This window comes from Musca domestica, unplaced genomic scaffold, assembly GCF_030504385.1.
Source record: "Musca domestica strain aabys unplaced genomic scaffold, Musca_domestica.polishedcontigs.V.1.1 3, whole genome shotgun sequence".
NCBI classification, from domain to species: Eukaryota; Metazoa; Arthropoda; class Insecta; order Diptera; family Muscidae; genus Musca; species Musca domestica.
Window position 1 is genome coordinate 5,196,751 of NW_026712299.1, and position 18,565 is coordinate 5,215,315.

Sequence of the window (18,565 nt, forward strand, 5' to 3'; positions counted from 1 at the left end):
CATTTGTTTTTTTTTTTTTAGAAAATGTGTAGTGTAGTTGTTTGATTGGTGTTGTTGCATTTTGTTTGTGTTTTCAACTTTCATCATAGATGACATTTGTTCGTATATATATTTATATATATAATAATATTCACATATAAGTAGTTACATATACATATAGAAATAGATACAAGTGTTAGCAAAAATAAATTAAACCTAAACACATACATACGAGTACATAAATGATATAAACGATTGATTGGTTGATTGATTGAATTTCCCCCTGGGTGGGAAATCAACAATGCTGGTGTTAAAAAAACATTTTTGGGGGCGTGATAATCTGACGGGGCTTGGGCCAGATTAGCAAATTAAATTTAGCTATACAATGTTGTTTTTTTTTGTGTGTATGTGTGTGTTTGTCTAATATATGTCGTTTTTACAACAATATGAGTAAAGGTTTTCGTTTTTGTTTTTTTTTTTGTGTTTTTTTAGGATTTTCATTTGGGCTGAAATCGAGTTATTTTGTTGTTGTTGTTTTTTGTTGCGTTTACAAAATGTCTTCTCCAATCCGAAAGTGAATCGACGCTCAATGCCTACACATTCCAAATGGATTGCCTTAAGATAGGTACTTGTTGTTGTTATTATTATTAAGTTGCGCATATCGTTGTTGTTGTTTTTTTGTGTTTTCATTAAAATTGTATATATTTTTATGGTTCATTGTTTTTTTTTTTTGTTTAGGTTAATTACGTCTAAATAAGTCCTCCCGAAGTCAATCGCTGTCACACATAGATTACATATTGAACATGATTTTTTTTTTTGGTATTTTTCAAAAACTTTTTTTAAAATTGTTTTTATTTTCTTTCTTTCTTTTTTTTTAATTAGAAAAACAAAAAAGTAGTTGTAAAATATTTATAAATTAAAGTAAAATAAAATAATTTATGAAATAGTATTAATAAAATAAATTAAAATGTTTTAATGGCATTTAGAATTCGTTTTCTGGAGCAAGGTCGAATCTTGGTGGGAAAGCCAAACCGTCCAATTGTGGCCGCACGGACATAGCACGGGGCTAAAGGAGGGAGAGAGAGAGAGAGAAAGAGAAAAAAATTAATTATTAAAATATTGTTCCATTTTTATTTTCAATTCATTAAGCATGCATGATCAGGCACAAGATGATCGAAGGACCAAAATTGCAATCAAAACAAAACAACAGTCTTTGGGTATCACTGATGATGATGATGATGACGTTCATGACCACAACGAGATTATAAGAATAAGATAAACAACCAAGTGAGAGAGAGAGAGTGAGAGAGAGGGAGAAATTATGAATAAATGAGATTTCTTGTTACTCCAACAGGAGCTTGATTCCATGATGAAATAAAAGGAGGGAGAGAGTGAGAATTAACAACAAATGCATGGGGGAGTAGTATTATTATCCACAGTTCTCAGAGAGAATGTCCAGATTTCTCTCCATAGAAACTAATAATGGTAGGGGATCAAAGAGAGTATCACTCTCCTTTCACTGGGAAATGTATGTAGACCAAGCCATGAGGAATTTTTCTTGTGGGGAAAGTGAGAGAGAGAGTCATAGTTCTCAGAGAGAATGTCCAGATTTCTCTCCATAGATACTAATAATGGTGGGGGGCCAAAGAGAGTAACACTCTCCTTTCACTGGGAAATGTATGAAGACCAAGCCATGAGGATTTTTTCTTGAGAGAGAGCCATAGTTCTCAGTGAGAATGTCCAGATTTCTCTCCATAGATACTAATAATGGTGGGGGACCAAAGAGAGTAAGACTCCACTTCGCTGTAGAATATTATTCACTGGATGGGGAATGCATGAAGACCAAGCCATGAGCATTTTTCTGGGTGGGGAAAGTGAGAGAGAGAGCCATAGTTCTCAGGGAGAATGTCCAGATTTCTATCCATAGAAACTAATAATCGAAGGGTATCCATAAGAGTAAGACTCTCCTTTACTGTAGAATTATTTACTGGAATGGGGAATGTATGAAGACCAAGCCATGAGCATTTTTCTGGGTGGGGAAAGTGAGAGAGAGAGCCATAGTTCTCAGGGAGAATGTCCAGATTTCTCTCCATAGAAGCTAATAATGGTAGGAGATCCAAGAGAGTAACACTCTCATTTTCTATAAAATGGTTCACTGGGAAATGTATGAAGACCAAGCCATGAGCATTTTTCTGGGTGGGGAATGTGAGAGAGAGAGCCAGTATTTCTCTTTTCAACAATTCAATGAGAATGTGTGTATAAGGTAAGAGAGACATCGCATGTGTGTGTATAAACGTAGTGAGAGCGAGAGAGGGGGGCTGGGAGAATTAAACAACACATTTTTGTTCTCACACGCAAAACATAAGGCCCTGGGCGAAACTTACAAATGTAATGAAAGTTGTTCTACTGATCCAGCACACTTTTGCCGCGGCCACCTTTAGACATTCCCGGCTATATATATATAGTATACACACACATACATATACATATTATATAGTAGTATATATAGAATAAGAGTAGAAAGTAATAACAAACAAAAAAATTATTATTATTTTTTATTATAAAAAAACTTATGAGCGGAGAAATGTTCGTGAATTGTTGTTTTGGTTTTTTTTGCGATTTTTAAGCGATGAAATTTTCTTTTTTTTTTGAGCTTCGTTTTTTTTAGTTTGGGGCTGAGACTGAATATTTTTAAGCTGGTGGTGGTTTGTTTGATTTTTGGTAAAAAAAAGATATTTCTTTGATGGTTTGGTCGATTCATTTTTGTTTTCTTTGGCGCATTTCTCCCGCTATGGAGTGGATGATGTTGTGGATCAGAAACGCTTAAAGCTTAAACTTATGAGCTAGTTTTGAATCTGTTGTGGTTGGGTATATTTTTTTAAATATCTGAATCTCAAATAGTGGACCATGTTTTTTTTTTTTTGGTTTTGGTTTTTACAGTGCCATAGTCGATTTGTTGTGATTTAGAGCTAGATTTAGATAAGAAATAGAGAATAGCATGATTGTTCAAGCAAGCTTTTGTGGAGCGGCGGCAGACGCCTAGCAACGGGTACTTACCGCGGGGCTGGCACCACGACCAACGGAACCGGCACGTCCCTTGGCACGGAATTTGCTAATGGCTTGTTCAGCCAAATCGGCGCGTTCTTCAGCTTCTTCCAATTCTTGTTGGGCCTTGCGGAATTTGGCCAAGTTGAGGGCGGCAATTTCTTCGGCTTCTTCGATTTGCCTCTTGTATGTCTTGATCTTCTGTTGGAGCTTGTCAACCAAGTCTTGCATACGTTCGTGGTTCTTGCGGTCTTCCTCGGATTGGAAGCTCAATTCCTTGATGCGGCGTTCAGATTTGCGGAGATTCTTCTGGGCATCGGCGTGTCTTCTTTGTTCACCATCCAATTCGTTCTCCAATTCGCGGACGCGTTGTTCCAATTTCTGGATAGCCTTCTTGCCACCCTTGAGGGCGTTGGCTTCGGCTTCGTCCAAGCGGACTTGCAATTCCTTGATTTGTTGTTCCAAGGCCTTTCTCAATTTCTCTTGGGTCTGGGCGTGGTCTTGTTCGGCGCGGAGCTCATCAGCCAAACGGGCGGCATCAACCATAGCCTTCTTGGCCTTCTCTTCGGAGTTCTTGGCTTCGTTCAACAATTCATCCAAATCGGAGTGGAGTGTTTGGAGTTCGGATTCCAATTTCCTCTTGGCGGCGGAGATGGAAGCGTTTTGGGCGGAAACTTCGTTGAGTTGTTCATGGGCATCGGCCAATTCTTGTTCGGCTTGGCGACGGCCACGGTCGGCTTGTTCGAGGAGGGTGCGGGATTCTTCCAATTCGTTTTGGAGGGCGTTGGCACGACGTTCAGAGATACCCAATTGTTCGCGGGCATCGTCGCGGGCTCTTTGTTCTTCTTCCAAGGCGGTTTGGACATCCTTGAGTTGTTGTTGGTAGCGCTTAATGTTCTTTTGGGCCTCGGCGTTAGCCTGTGAAGGGGGTGGGGGAAAGAGAAAGAACAAATTAATAAAAAATACTCACTACAGAGCGGAGAGAGAAAGAGAGCGCGAGAACAGCTCCTCTACCTACCTTGTTGGCGTGATCCAAAGCAATTTCCAATTCGTTGATGTCGGCTTCCAACTTCTTCTTCATGCGAAGGGCCTCAGCCTTACCCTTGGCTTCGGCTTCGAGGGAAGCTTGCATGGAGTCGAGGGCACGTTGGTGGTTCTTGCGGGTGTTTTCGAATTCTTCTTCCTTCTCTTGGATGCGGCGATCGATTTCTTGACGAACTTGGGACAATTCCAATTGGGCGCGCAATACCTTGTTCTCTTCTTGTTCCAAAGCGGCTTCAGCTTCTTCCAAGGCAGCTTGGAGTTCATCCTTTTCGGCTTCCAAGCGTTTGCGGGCCTTCTCGATTTCGTGGATGTTGCGGCCACCTTCACCGATTTGGTCGAGCAAGTCCTTGACTTCATCGGCCAAGTTCTTGTTTTCACGGCGGACAGCTTCCAATTGTTCCTGGCCTTCTTCGTAGGCACCCTTGAGACGGAACAATTCGGTGGAGTAGTTGCGGCATTCCTTTTGGGAAGCATCCAATTCAGCGGCCAAATCATCGACCTTGAGTTTCCATTCGCCAATGATCTTGTCGAAGGCCTTCTGTTTCTTCTCGGCGGCGTTGGCAATGGCGTTGGCACGGTCGACTTCCAATTGCAAGTCTTCGACTTCGGTGGACAAGCGTTGCTTGGTCTTCTCGAGGCCAATGCATTTCTGGTTGAGGGATTCGATGGTTTCTTCGGCTTCAGCCAAACGGGCTTGCAACTTCCTCTTGGCTTCTTCCAATTCTTCGGAGCGGGCAACACCGTCGGACTCGTACTTGCTGCGCCACAATTGGGCTTCGGCGTTGGCCTTGCTGAGTTGACGTTGCAAATCGGCCTTGCCTTCGGCTTCCTCTTCTACTTGTTCGCGGAAGTTGTCCAAGTCGTGTTCCAAGTTGCGGAACTTGCCCAAGAGGGTGGCGCGTTCGCGGGATTCTTCATCGGCCAAACGCTTGGTGTCTTCCAATTGGGTGGTGAGGGAGATCTTGATCTTGGACAATTGGGAAACTTGGGATTCGGCTTCCTCCAATTGGCGCAAGAGGTCGGAGTTTTCAATGGACAACTTCTTCTTGGCGGCATCGAAGTCGTTGAGGGTTCTGTTGGTTTCATCCAATTTGGATTGGACTTCGTTGAGGGTGTGTTGCAATTGCTTGGCAATCTTTTCTTGGGCAGCCTGGGGGTGGGCGAGAGAAAAATTCGATTAGAGAGAATAATGAGAGAGAGAGAAGACAAAATGTCTGTGTGTGCGGTTTTTATGTACAGTTAGTTTCTGTGGCGGGCTAGGTGGGGGTTAGGTGGGGGTGTTCTTTTTACATTTGGCTTTGGGATTAATGGCGGCAGTATTTTTTGGCTTTCCCTTATCAGGGTTAGGTTGTTGGGAGCAATTTTTTTACAAGTCTTTGGGGAGCAAGTCCCCGAGATTTTGGCATTCTTCAAAAAGCTCAGCTACGGTATTTTTTACAAGGCAAGGTCCCCAGCGTTCGGGGACCAACTACAGTTTTTTTTTTCACAGCATATTTTTACAGCGCCGTTTAAAATGCTAAGTTTCAATACCTTTTCGTTGGAGAGGTGATCGCAGCCAGCGCGGAGATCGTTCAATTGGGCATAGTATTCGTTCTTCTCCTTTTCGGACCTGAATAGATACGAGTGGAATGTGTTGTTGGTTTAGTTCAGAGGTTAAGTGTTAAAGGATAAGGAATTTGTTGAGAAATCAGAAGAGACGCTGCTTGCCGCTGCTGGATACCCATTTTCTTATCTCTCTCCTTTGGAGAAGAAGTCGTTGATCAGAACCTTTTTTCATTGCCATATGAGGTTATGTTTTGTGTGTATGTGTGTGTGTTTTTTTATTTAAACAAAAAGGAAATGTGTGTGTGTGTTTTGGGAAGGATAATTTTGTGTGAGAGAATTTCCTGCTCATTTTCTTGTTTCTTTACCTTTTCACGACCAAGTTGATCGCAAGCGGTACGAGTTTGGTTCAACTCATTGTGGCAGGTCTGGCGATCATGTTCAGCCCTATTTTGATTTTTTTTTTGAATTTTTAAAAAAAGAATTTCATTAAAAAAAGTAGAGAGAAATAATTTCCACGGAAAAAAACACTGAGAATCGACAACAAAACACAAAACACCAAAGGTCTGCTCTGAACGGGTACTCAGCGCAACATCTGCTCCTAGAAACAAACAGAGAGAGAGAACAACAAAGAGATCGCTCTGGCATACTTACTTGGCCTTCATCTTGTTCAATTGATCAACTTGTTCGGCCATCTCGGCAATAGCATCGTTGTGCTTCTTGCGCAAGTTAGCCAAGGTGGATTCGTGTTGGATGTTGGCTTCTTCCAAATCGCGGCGCAATTTGCTGAGCTCAGCCTCACGCTTCTTGTTGAGTTCAATTTGGGCAGAGGTGGCACCGCCAGCTTCTTCCAAACGTTCACCCAATTCCTCCAATTCGCGGGCCAAATCAGCACGTTGTTTCTCAGCCTTGGCGCGAGCTTGACGTTCGGCTTCGATTTCTTCTTCCAATTCTTCGATGCGGGCTTGCAATTCCTTGATTTGACGGTTGTTCTTGTTGACGCAGACTTGTTCGTCGTCCAACTTGCCGGTGAGGGCGGCCAATTCCTTGTCCTTGCGTTGGATGGTCTGTTCCAATTCCTTCTTGTTGCGTTCCAAGTCGGAGACAGCCTCTTGGGTGAGCTTCAAGTCACCTTCGACCTTGCGCTTAGACTTCTCGATGTCACCGCGCAATTTCTTCTCGCGTTCCAAGGAGTCTTCCAATTCGTCCAAGGTCTGTTCGAGCTTAGCCTTGACCTTGTTCAAGTGGTTGATCTTGTCTTCGGCGGCTTGCAATTCTTCGCCAGTCTTTTGGTTGGCTTCGCCTTGCATCTTCTTCTCCTTGTTCAACTTGTTGATGAGTTCGTCCTGGTGGGCGATTTCATCGTTCAAGTTGCGGATTTGGTGATCCTTGGTGGACTTGTCTTGTTCAGCCTTTTGGATGTTCAATTCCAAGTCTTCAATGTCCTTCTTGAGGCCAGAGATTTCTTGGTCAGCCTTCTTCTTTTGTTGGAACAATTGGTTGCGGGCATCTTCCTCTTGGGTCAAGCGATCTTGGATGTCCTGTGGGGAGAGAGAAAGAGAAGTTAAAGGATTAGTATTGCGAGAAATATGTTTTTTGAGGTAAAATTGTTGGGCGTCTCATTCTATTTTTGGGGGATTTTCCCTAGGATTTAACGTTGGGCGCCACTGTAATTTTCTCTGGTTTTGATTTGGAAGAATTTTCTGAGAAATATTTGGGAAAAAATGTGGGCCGCTAATTTTATTTTCCGTTATTCCAGGAATTTTTTATTTTTGAGGATTTAAGGACGTTGGGCGCCACTATTCGTTTTCTTCATTTTTCCTAGGATTTTTATTTTGAAAGGATATTTTTTGAGGTTCCAGAGGCTAAACCCATTAGAGGTTGAATTTTAGTATTTTCAATGGATTTTTTTTGGGAAAAACCATTGGGCGCCATTTTCGTTTTTCTTTCTGCCTCAGCAAAATAGAATTTTATAAGGATTTGGTTCAGGTTTTGCAATGAAGAGCAAATCCATTGCAGTCTATCTTTTAATATGTTCCTCGAGGATGTGATTTGTGAAGCTTTTCAAAGGAAGAGTACAGTTATGCATTTTTTTTTTTGAAAAACGTTGGGCGCCACTATAGGTTTTTTGTTATTCAATCCAATGAAAAATATTTTATAATATTTTAATTGCTTTAACGAGGTTTTTTTTTGGGATATTGAATAATTTTTCTGATTTTTTTTTTAATTTTCCTTGGGATATTTTCACCTATTTTCTGTTTTTCTTTTAGCAAACACGTTGGGCGCCACTTTTGGATTTTTGCCTTTTTTCTCATGAAAATTTTTTAATTTTGCAGGGATTTGATTTGCTGAGGTCTTCTAAGAGAGTTTTGCACAAATTTATGACTTTTTTTTACTTTTTTTACAATTTTCCTTGGGAAACCCCCCATTGGGCGCCACTGGGTTTTTAAGGATTTTTTTCATTTATTTCTGGTTCGTTTTGAATACTTACACGCAATTGATTTTCGAGGTCGTTCTTTTGGGCTTGCAATTTGGAGCAACGTTCTTGGAAGTCTTGCAATTGACCCTTCTCGCCGGACAAGGATTCCAACAAGGCAGTCTTTTCAGCCAACAATTTAGCGTTGAGGGCTTCCAATTCCTTGCGTACTTTAACTTCAGCAGCGTGGGCATCTTCAGCCTTCTTGGCCTTCTCTTCTAGACGCTGTAAATCAGAATTAGAGGATTGATTAGTTGAGGCGGCTGGTGCTGCAGCTTCAGCTGGTGCTGCTGCTGGTGGCTGGTTATCTTCATTGCTGGGAGGAGCTGGTGTTTCAGCTGGGACGGCTTCGGCTGGTGGATTATTGGTTTCTTCACTGGTTTTGGCTTCACCTTCGGCGGCTGGGACTTCCTCAGTGGCCTGAGGTGTGGTTGAGGCATCACCCTTATCGGATTTTTTGGATTTTTTCACTTTTTTATCTTCAGCCATTTTTTTTTAATTCGTTTTTAAATTATTTTTTTTTTAATTTTTTTTATTTGGCAGTTATTCGAGAAATCGTTTTAAAAGAATTATTGAAATTCTTTTTGATGAGTTGTGGTCGTGTACCCTTTTCTTTGATTTGCTTTCGGGTTGGGTTTTGTTTTTAACTAAGAGAACCGTTTAGCTACTGGTCAACAACTGGAATGCTTGTTGTAGCCACACTTCTCGTTCGAGCGAATATGAAATTCTAAATTGTAATTTTCAATTTCGAAAATTAGCAACACCCCAACTGACCATTGCAGATGAGCAATAACTCATAAATTGGGTGGCCATCGATGGATGATGGGTAGCTAGGTTGGAGCAAAAAACACACAAAAACATTTGTTGGGCTTCATCATGGCAGAGGCATGCCACTCATTATGTGTATGAGGCATGCTGGTGCAGCAGGAGGAGGAGGAGGAGGTGAATGGGGGGCTCTTGATTCAATGTTATTATCGTGCTAAACGATCGATATGGCACAGGTGTGCGGCTATATGTAGACAAAGATCGAAGCGTTGGTGGTGTGGTTGTTGTTGTTTGTGTTGGTGCGGACCCTCATTGGACCATATTTAATTTATGAGATTTCAATTATGTTATTAATAATTTTTTGATATCAAAAACAACAACAACAACATAGACGGCAACAACATCGGCACAACGTTGCATGTGGTTGCCATTACTCATGGCTAATGTGACAGATCAAAAGGCTCAAGAAAAACACCGTTATTGGCCAATAAATGAGTGAGTGAGTGAGTGAGTGCATAGAGCTAGTGAGTGAGTGAGTTCCTCCACCAGATTTATCATCACTCGGAACACTTGTTCACTTCGATAATTAATTAAAAATAGAGTGCATACTTTGGCTGGCCTGCTTGCTTGAGCTGGCTGGCTGGCTGCGCTCTATATATATTTAGAACTTATTGGTAATCAGTGTGTAAATCTTTGCCGCAATGGCAACATGCAGCAAAATTAATGAGCCAATCAAAAAAAGACCAAAGAATGCCATAACATCCTCGGATGCAGGGGTTACGCTAAACATTTCCTCAACTCATTAATTACCATGGCAAATGGCCCCGGAGAGGGGGGGGGGGGGAGGTGGTATAGAATCATAATGCCATGCTTTGCTAAGTTCCAGATGAAAATCATTCATCAGCAGCTGTACACAAAAATGACCCATATTTGCGGAATGTTGTAAGGTAGGCGGAAATGCTCGAAAATTCAAATTCGAGAGAAAAAAAAAATAAATTTCTTTTAAATTTAGCAACACCAATCAATAATAATTTAGTCATCATTTGAATTGGCAAAAAAAAATTCGAAAAGGTAATGATGACGTCAGAGCGCAACATGCGTAGGTGGGCAATAAAGAATTTTTAATCATTTTTTTTTGGTTTTGGGGCTGAAAATTGCCAAAAATATATCTATGATAATTAGATGTTATTAGCCAGCAACAGCTGCTTAACAAGATTGTCGTGTGTGTGTGTGTGTATGTGTAATTTAGAGGTAAATATTTGCAAAAAATGCAAATCTCTATACCTATATATATATAGATTTTGCCTAAAAAACCATTTTCACCTGTTGAGTGAAATTATTTCTTTTTTTCCACTCAGAAACACGAAACCATTTGTCCTCTGCATCTCCTTCCAACAATGAGCAGCGTTGCAGCTAAAATTAAACAAATTTTCAAAATTATTTTCCTATCACAATACTTACAGCAATTTCATCTTCAATACGAGAGACATTGAGCAAAGGCTTGACCTTTTGCCACAATTTGTACCAGGGCCAGGTACGCAATTGCAAGTATTTGCGCAAGTTGCGTTGGACAACCTTGAGGGCAACACGTTGTTCTTGCAATTTCTTGAAACCTTTACGGGCCAAGTAACCACGAGCCCAGGCTTGCATCCAGGACATGATTTTGCCCAAACGTTCATCACGGAATTCTTCCATTTGACCCAAGACACCGGCACGGAAGAAGACCTATATATTTATGTTTGCAAGTATCGCAAAAAAATACAAAGGGTGGGGAACCCAGTGTGTATGGGGGAGAGGGAGAAAGTAATATGTTAAAAAACGTCGATTCTCGTTGGGGCACGGCGCAAGGGCACAAAAATGAAGCCACATGTTGTGAAGAGGGGGGATATTGTAAAGTTTTCCATATTTTCAAGATTTCCCATTCTTTTTAGGTAATTTTCCTTTTTTCAATTTTAAAAATTCCCATTTTGTCTTCCATAGGGCGCCGTTTTACCATTTTTTATTTAGTAGCCATTATTTCAAAATTGAATTGGATTCTTAGGCCGATTTGCAAGGGAATTCTTTGTAGATTCGATTGTGAAACAATTGGGCGCCATTTACGTATTTTTTATTTTTTTAACCTAATTTAGCTTTTTTCGAATTTTAATTTGATATTCAGATCGAATTTATTGGCAATTCTTTGTAGATGCGGTTGTGAAACAATTGGGCGCCATTTACGTATTTTTTCAAAATTTTTAATTTGATTTATTTTTTTTTGTGAATACACCGTTTTGAGGCAACTATTCTTCAAAAATAGTAGGGCAAAGCTATTGGGCGCCATTTTTTTTTTCAAAAAAAGGGAGAAATCCAATTGGCCGCCACTTTTTCCAAGAAATAGATCAAAACTCTTGACGAATCTATAGGGCGCCACCATTTTTTCCAAATATGAGCTGAGAATTCTTGAGGATATCTCGAAGTAATTGGTTGCCATAAGCATCCTTTATAGCGAAGAGAGGTTCACCCAAATGGTGATCAAAATGATTCTGAAAAGCCTGAGATTTGAAGATTCGTCTTCAGTTTTAGCGGAATTATAGGCAATTTCATATTTTTGGAATTTTTTTATTTTAAAACGTTGGGCGCCATTTCCATTGGAATTTTATTGCAAGGAAAATTCGACCGAGTTTTCCCATTTCTAGGCTAGACTGTGTAAAGAAGTTCCTTAGGCAGGAATTTTTTTGAATAATTCTTGAAGTGTAGGAAAAGGGGAATACGTTGGGCGCCATTTTCTTTTAAACAATACCAGTTGGCGCCATTATGCTTTTAGAAGAACTTTTCAACGTTAATGGGAGGAGTTTTTTTGTGAGATTTATTTCACTATCGTGGATCTTTATAACGAGCCGATTATTTCATTATCGGAGTTTATAAAGGATTCGACATTTTTTCCTTAATTGTATAGCTAGTCGTATAAAGCATTAATTTTTGGGATTTTCAGGAATAACTCATGAAGAATATGAAAGAAAAAAACGTTGGGCGCCATTTTGCTTTGAGCTTAATTTTTGAAAGAGAGTGGAATGATTTTCTCTAAAATAAATTGAGGTAGGGCTTGGTGAGCATTTGTAAATAATTTTTTGGGAAGAAAATCGATCTTGGAAAAAAAAACGTTGGGCGCCATTCTGCTATTTGCAGGAAATATTTCAGGATAATGAGGGAATTTTTGTTTTTCATTATCTCAGATTTGAGTAGCTGTGATTGGGCGCCACAATTTCAGTTATGTGGGATTTTTTGTTATTTTTCATTTTTTTTCAATTTCTAATTATTTTTCAAACATGTGGCTTGTTTTTGTGCGCTTTTTTTCGGATAAAGCGCAGAATAATTCTTCAAAAACACTTTTTTTCTAGACAAATTTTGGACAGTGGGTTAAGGAGAGAGATATATATATACAGAAAAGCTAAATAAATAAAGACAAAGGATAATTAGTATTACATTTTACTATGAAATGTTAAAGAGAGAGAGAGAGAGAGAACAGAGATTACAAAAAATACAACTGAAACAATAAACAAAAAGTTTGATTAGTAATTATTTGAAATGAAATTAGATGATGGTTTCTCAAGACCTCCAAGAGAGCAATTTCTTTCCTGGGGGCCCAAACGAGAGAGAAACACCTGAGCATGAAAATATGAATAGTGTGTGTGTGTGTTAAACATTTATGTATGTGTGTGTGTAGGTGTGAGAGTCGATGGCAAATTTTTGGTTGTACCTTTGTTTTACCAAGGCGATATTGATCGGCTGGCAAATCAATGTGCTCAATAATAATTTGAGTTGCCTTGGTATCTTTGTCGACGCCCTTCAATTTGTTGGGACACATGATCTGGTAGCTGTAGTGGTTTTTGCGATCATGTGTGCCGGGTGCGTACGTGCGTACGTGTGTGTGTGTGAATGAATTGATATGGAAAAAGAAAATCGTGCAGAAAATTGTAAATATATAAATAAAAGTGAAAAAAAAAATAAAAATTTAAATAAAAATAATAATTTCTACTGACATTCCAAAGAAAAGAAAAAAAATGAAATAAAAAGAAAAATCAAAATCAAACTACGACTACTACCCATTTTTTGGGGGGTCCTGATTTCAAAAGGACTTTTCAAATGGGTTTTCTAAAGCGCCAAGGGGATTGTGGGGGTAAAAAAGGGGGCAGGCTTAAGCCAAATTCAGCCACCGTTGTTTGGGTGCTTGGAAATAGGCTAGGCCGGGAGTTCAGCATAATAGTAAAGTAGTAAACAAATAAATAAAGAAACATTCAAATTGTGGGTGTGTGTGTTTTTGTGTGAAGAATTTCAAAATTGTAGCAGAGTTTTTGTGAAATTCGGAGTCGATGCATGCCTTAGTGTTACCAAAACGGTATTGATCACCGTCCAATTCGGTGGATTCAACCAAAATCTTGGAAGCCTTCTTGGGATCATCCAAGCCCTTGATGGCTCTGGGAGCAAGGATTTGGTAACTGTTCACGTTTGAAGAGAGAACAGTTGGTCAGGCAGACAGGCAGGCATTGAGGTAATGGTGATGGTTGCAGGTGTGGGCGTGTGTGTTTTGGTTTTGCCATTATCAAGTCAGGGGGGTTTGGCAATATTTTTTTTTTGTTTTTTTTTTTTTGTGCAAATGATGAAGTGAATAAAATAATTAAAAATTAGCAACAATTTCTACTAAATAAAAATTATAAATAAATAAATTAAAAAATAAAAACAAGTTCTACATTATTCTACTACGAAAAAGTAAAACTAACTAAGGGGCCATGTGTATATGTGTGTGAGTCCTTTTTTCTTCATTCAGAGAGATTTTTTGGACAGTGGGTGGGGGTGTGGGTGTAAGAGTCCTTTCTTTTTTCAAAGAGTTTAGAGGACTATATTTTTGTGTGTAATTGTCCTTTTCTTCCTTTTGGGAGATTTTTTAGGACAAAGTTGTGTGTGTGGCTGTGTCTAAGGATTCTTGTTTATCGTTGTATGGGCTTTTCAAGAATCCCTGAGCAAAGGCCTGGGGTTAGAAACAAAAGTTCTAGATTGTGTTTTTGGAAAAGCTAAGTAAATACGGTGTGGTGGACACATGCCTTGGTGTTACCGAGACGATAAAGATCGGCATCCAATTCAGTGGATTCAATAAGGATCTTGGAGGCCTTCTTGGGATCTTCCAAGCCCTTAATGCCCTTGGGGTTCAAGATTTGGTAACTGTTTTTTGTTGGTATTTTTTATGAGTTGAGGGGGGTAAGGGGGGAGAGGAATAACAATACAAATAATTAAATAAATATAAGGAAATAAAAAAAATAAAATTCCAAAAAAAAAAATATTTGACCTAGCCACATGCACATTCGAAAAAAATGAATTCAATTTCCAAGACACTTTTTCAAAAATTCCAGGCATTGCATGGAGTGAAAGAAAGAGAGAGAGGGGGTTATAGGGAGAACCATTCCTGGGGTAAATGAACCATTGCTCAAAATGGTTTTTTTTGGCATTTCCATAGAAAATGTTTTTTTTCTCCTGAGAGAGGGGGAGGAGGGAAATTTCTTTTTTGAAGAAATAATTTTTTAAAAAAAATAGTGAATTTATCCATGCCTTGGTATGACCAATACGATACATATCGGGATCGAGAGGAGTCGATTCTAGAATTGCTTGGGATTGCTTTTTAATATCCGCAATGCCAACAATACCAGCTGGATTAATAATTTGATACCTAAAGAGAAACAGAGAGAGAGAGAGACAACACACAATGAAGACAATACCGTTTCATTTGGCAAGTGTGGTAATCAATGAGCCATAATGTAAGAGAGAGATGGAGGAGAGGTAGAGAGAGTGAGTAAGGTGTTTCTCTTGTATTTAATGTTTTGTAAGTGAGAGTCTTCAGTGTTGTTTGTTGGGCTGGGAATTTCAATGTAAGAGAGTGGGGAGGTATCGAAGAGAGATGTAAATGGAATTTAAGAGAGAGAGAGAGAGAGGAAAATGTTGCTACCACAGGCAGAGATTTTTTCCAATATAAGGATAATAATAAATCGCAAGGTGTGATATGTAATTAAAATTGAAGAAAGAGAGAATTTTTTCTCTTGACAAGGAAGAGTTGGAGAGTCATAGTTGTAATGAGAGTGTAATTTTTCTCTCCAGTCAACAGAGCTGAAGTATTTTTTCTTTATTGTTTTTCTTTCCAGATTTTTTTTTCAAGGGAGAGGTATTGGGAGAGTGGGAGAGGATTTGTGATTCAACATTCCTCTCTAAATGTTGCGGTGCCAACTACTGTGCTTGGCAAATCGCTTGGTGCTTGAAAATAAAATGCAAGACAATGTCAATGTGTGACAGACGCATAGATCAAGGGGGGGAGAAGGTGTTCTCAGGTGGCTGTGAGTGATTTTGGTGCATGTGTAGATAAATATATGCTATAAACTAAGTGTATTATACAATAAGTCTAATAATAATAAAACAACACTACATTTTAAAAGAGACTACAAAATAACTACAAAAAAATCTAAACTCCCGGCTCTCTTCATAAAAAAATAAATTACTACCGGAGAGTGAGTGAGTGTGGGTGGTTGGGGTTTGTGCCAACGGAAGAGAGCCGCAGAGTAACAAACAGTTTTACACGAGATACATATATGAGAAAATTTTTAATGAGTACCCAACAGCTACAATGTACAGTTTTTTTTTACTCAGAGACTCAACAAAAGAGACACATGAAGAGAGAAACAAACATAATAATAGAGAGTGAGACAGACCAAGGCAACACAGAAGAGTTTACAAAACTCTCACAAATAAAACAATTACGTTTACTTGGAAGTGGACACTACTTTTGGTTTGGGAGAAGGGCTAGGTGGTAACTAAACTACCATTGCTAACAGGTTTGACTACAGAAAAAGATATTTAGGGGGGGGGGGGGTGGGTGTCGTAAGGTGGGTGGGGCTGGACCACTACATAGAACATATGTTGAATAGTAATAATTATGCGTGCCTTGGTATGACCAATACGATACATATCGGGATCCAAACCGACAGATTCCAAACATTTGGCTGCAGCATTCTTGGGACTCTTTTCTTGGGTCATAATGGCGGGAGCCAAGATCATGTAACTGTTTTTTTTTTTTTGGTTTTCGATAATTATGAAAAAAAATTAAAAGAAGAAGAGAATTTTGATTTAAAATCTTTTGGAAGCTAAGTGGAAAATTTTGAAATATTTTTTTAACTAAATACCCTAACAAAAATTTCCAAAAAATAAAAAAAAATTAAAATTTTTTAAAATCCCTAAAAAATTTCAAAACCCCCAAAATTTTTTTAAAAAATTCCAAAACCCTAAACCATGATCCCTAAAAAAATTTTTCAAGTTCCCTAATTTTTTTTAAAATTCCCAAGTTTTTTTTCAATTGCCCCCAACCATACTTACCGTTGCTTGAAATCAGCGTATACCATTCTGTTGGGGAAACCTTTACGGCAAATACGGATACCTTCAAGTACACCGTTACAGGTCAATTGATGCATAACCAAGTGAGCATCAACAACGCCGGGCTGTTTCATTTCGTTGGGAATGATGCAACGGACGAAGTGAGGCTGTGTCGAACGCAAGGTGGTCATCAAGCTGTTCAATTGTTCCTTGTAACCGGAAGATACAGTGGCGAAGCCACCACCCTTCTTGCCACGACCGCCCTTGGCTTGTTCAGCGCCACCGGATTGACCGGGGTGATCGGCGAAGATTTCGACCAACAAGGCGTTCTTGGACTTCTTGAATTGATCAACGACAGTGTCGTTCAAGGGATCCTTGTTCTTTTCCAACCAACCGGTGATGTTGTATGATACTACACCAGCATAATGGCCAATGGCGAAGTGGGCAGCTTGTTGACCGGGCTTTGGTGGTTTGGGCTTCTGGAAGGGAGCCGATTTGCCCAAGTGAGTGTTGGTCAACTTTTCGGCGAAGGTTTGATCGGTGGCCTTGGGGAACATAGATTCTTCTTCAAGGATGGACAAGATACCCATAGGCTGTTTTATGGTGTGTGGAAGAGAGAAAAAGAAAAAGAGAATTTTGTGAGCATGGGAAATACATGGTTTCGACGGGAGGTTTTGGGGGTTAATACGGGGTATTTTTTTCGACGAGCCATAATACATTTAAAGAAATGTTTTGTTTTTTAGTACAAAATTACGTTATAGACAACTTACCTGGGGTTAGCAGAATTAGAAAGCATTTTAAAGAGAGCTTTTTTTAGATTTTTAGCCATTTAGATAGAGAGAAGAGAGCGTTTTGGTTTTGAAAGTATGCGATTTTTTTTTTTTAATTTTAACAGCGGTGCTCAAAACCGTGTTCTAGAACATGAAGAGAAAAATGAGATATTTTAAGAGAAAATAAAAATTCTGTTTTTCTTTATATTTTACGGTTCTATTTAATTGTTTTTAAACACGAATGTTTGCCAAAATAATTTATAAAGCAAATGGATAAAAAATATTTGTATAAATAATGACTTAACCCTTTTTTGTTCTTGATTTAAATAAGCAAAGAGAAATTTGACTGAAAAGAGATATTTCTTTTTGAGCACCCCTGATTTTAACGAAACAAACAAAGAGAGTAACACTACGGTACTAAGAGGTTAAACGAACAGAGTAACGTTATGTGTGTGAGAGAGAGAGAGTAAGTGATACAACATAAAACACAGAGAGTAACAGTGTGAAACAACATTGAATAGTGAGGAAACACAGAGAGAAATTGGGTTGTTAATTTTATGAGAGAGATTTTTTTTTATGGATTAGATATTTTTTAATGTGAGAGAAAGTGATTTTTTTTTGATGAGCAAGAAGTTCGTGGCATTTTTTGTACAGCGGCAATCTGTTGACTACAATTTCGGTTACGAGAGAACGTTTTTTTTATTGTAAAGAGAAAGTAGAGAAAGAGAGTTATTTTTGTTATTATTGAAATACGACATCAAATGCTACAATTACCGTTAGAAGAGAGAGTGAGTGATTTTTATACTCAAGAAGAGAAAGAGTTTTTTTTTAAATATTTTTTTACAGCATTAATTATTTGACTACTTTTTGTCGTTAAGAGAGAGAAATATTTTGTGTTTAAAGAGAGAGTTATTTGGAATTAGTATTCCATAGAAGTTTTTGATAAATGTTGTTCAAAATTTAGTGAAAGCTTGTTACAGTCAGAGCTCCAGGAACAAGAGAACCTAAAAAATTGAAAGAAAAAATATTTTTCTTTGGAAAATATTTTTTTTTGAAACATTTTTTGGATTCTCTTATTTTGGTTTTCTGAGTTTATCTGCTGTTATTTTGGCTACTGTTTTTTTTTCTCGTTTTTTTTTTTTTAGAAATTTTGAAATGATTCGAATGTATACCTTTTCAATCAAATCAATACACAATTGCAAATCCATGCCAAAATCAATGAAAGTCCATTCGATGCCTTCGCGTTGGTATTCTTCTTGTTCCAAAACGAACATGTGATGATTGAAGAATTGTTGCAATTTTTCGTTAGTGAAATTGATACACAATTGTTCGAAACCGTTATACTGTCCAAGTGGTGGTTGTATTTGTTTTGAAATAAAACGAATTTCGAATTTTTGGTTAGACATAAATGTTGTTTGTGTGTGTGGTTTGGTAGGGACAATGATGATCAATGATGAGTGTGAAGGTGATGAGAGAGGTTAGTAAAAATTTTGGTTTCCCTGCCTTACTCTGGTTTTGGGGTTTGAAGGCATTTCAGGGAGAGGATATGTCGAAAATC

General features: G+C 38.6%; 1 protein-coding gene across 26 annotated transcripts in view; it reads right to left on the minus strand.

Moving 5' to 3' along the window:
- LOC101893508 (myosin heavy chain, muscle) overlaps positions 1-18,565 on the minus strand; it is a 34,419-nt gene continuing 15,854 nt past the window's right edge. For 4 of the 26 annotated variants that reach the window (XM_011297415.3, XM_011297403.3, XM_005176236.4 and 1 more), the window contains exons 10-18: positions 16,241-16,830; positions 15,812-15,929; positions 10,313-10,576; positions 8,102-8,311; positions 6,265-7,151; positions 5,599-5,677; positions 4,043-5,218; positions 3,037-3,942; positions 1-1,045 (exon numbers count right to left, since the gene is read on the minus strand). In XM_011297415.3, the coding sequence (XP_011295717.1) occupies positions 962-1,045; positions 3,037-3,942; positions 4,043-5,218; positions 5,599-5,677; positions 6,265-7,151; positions 8,102-8,311; positions 10,313-10,576; positions 15,812-15,929; positions 16,241-16,830 (4,314 nt within the window). In that variant the 3' untranslated portion in view covers positions 1-961. Of the gene's footprint in view, positions 1,046-2,363; positions 2,431-2,739; positions 2,949-3,036; positions 3,943-4,042; positions 5,219-5,598; positions 5,678-5,978; positions 6,058-6,264; positions 7,152-8,101; positions 8,312-10,312; positions 10,577-12,587; positions 12,706-13,208; positions 13,327-13,929; positions 14,048-14,431; positions 14,550-15,811; positions 15,930-16,240; positions 16,831-18,179; positions 18,351-18,565 lie in introns of those variants that run through there. The other 22 variants (XM_005176247.4, XM_059124537.1, XM_005176244.4 and 19 more) reach the window with 12 other exon arrangements.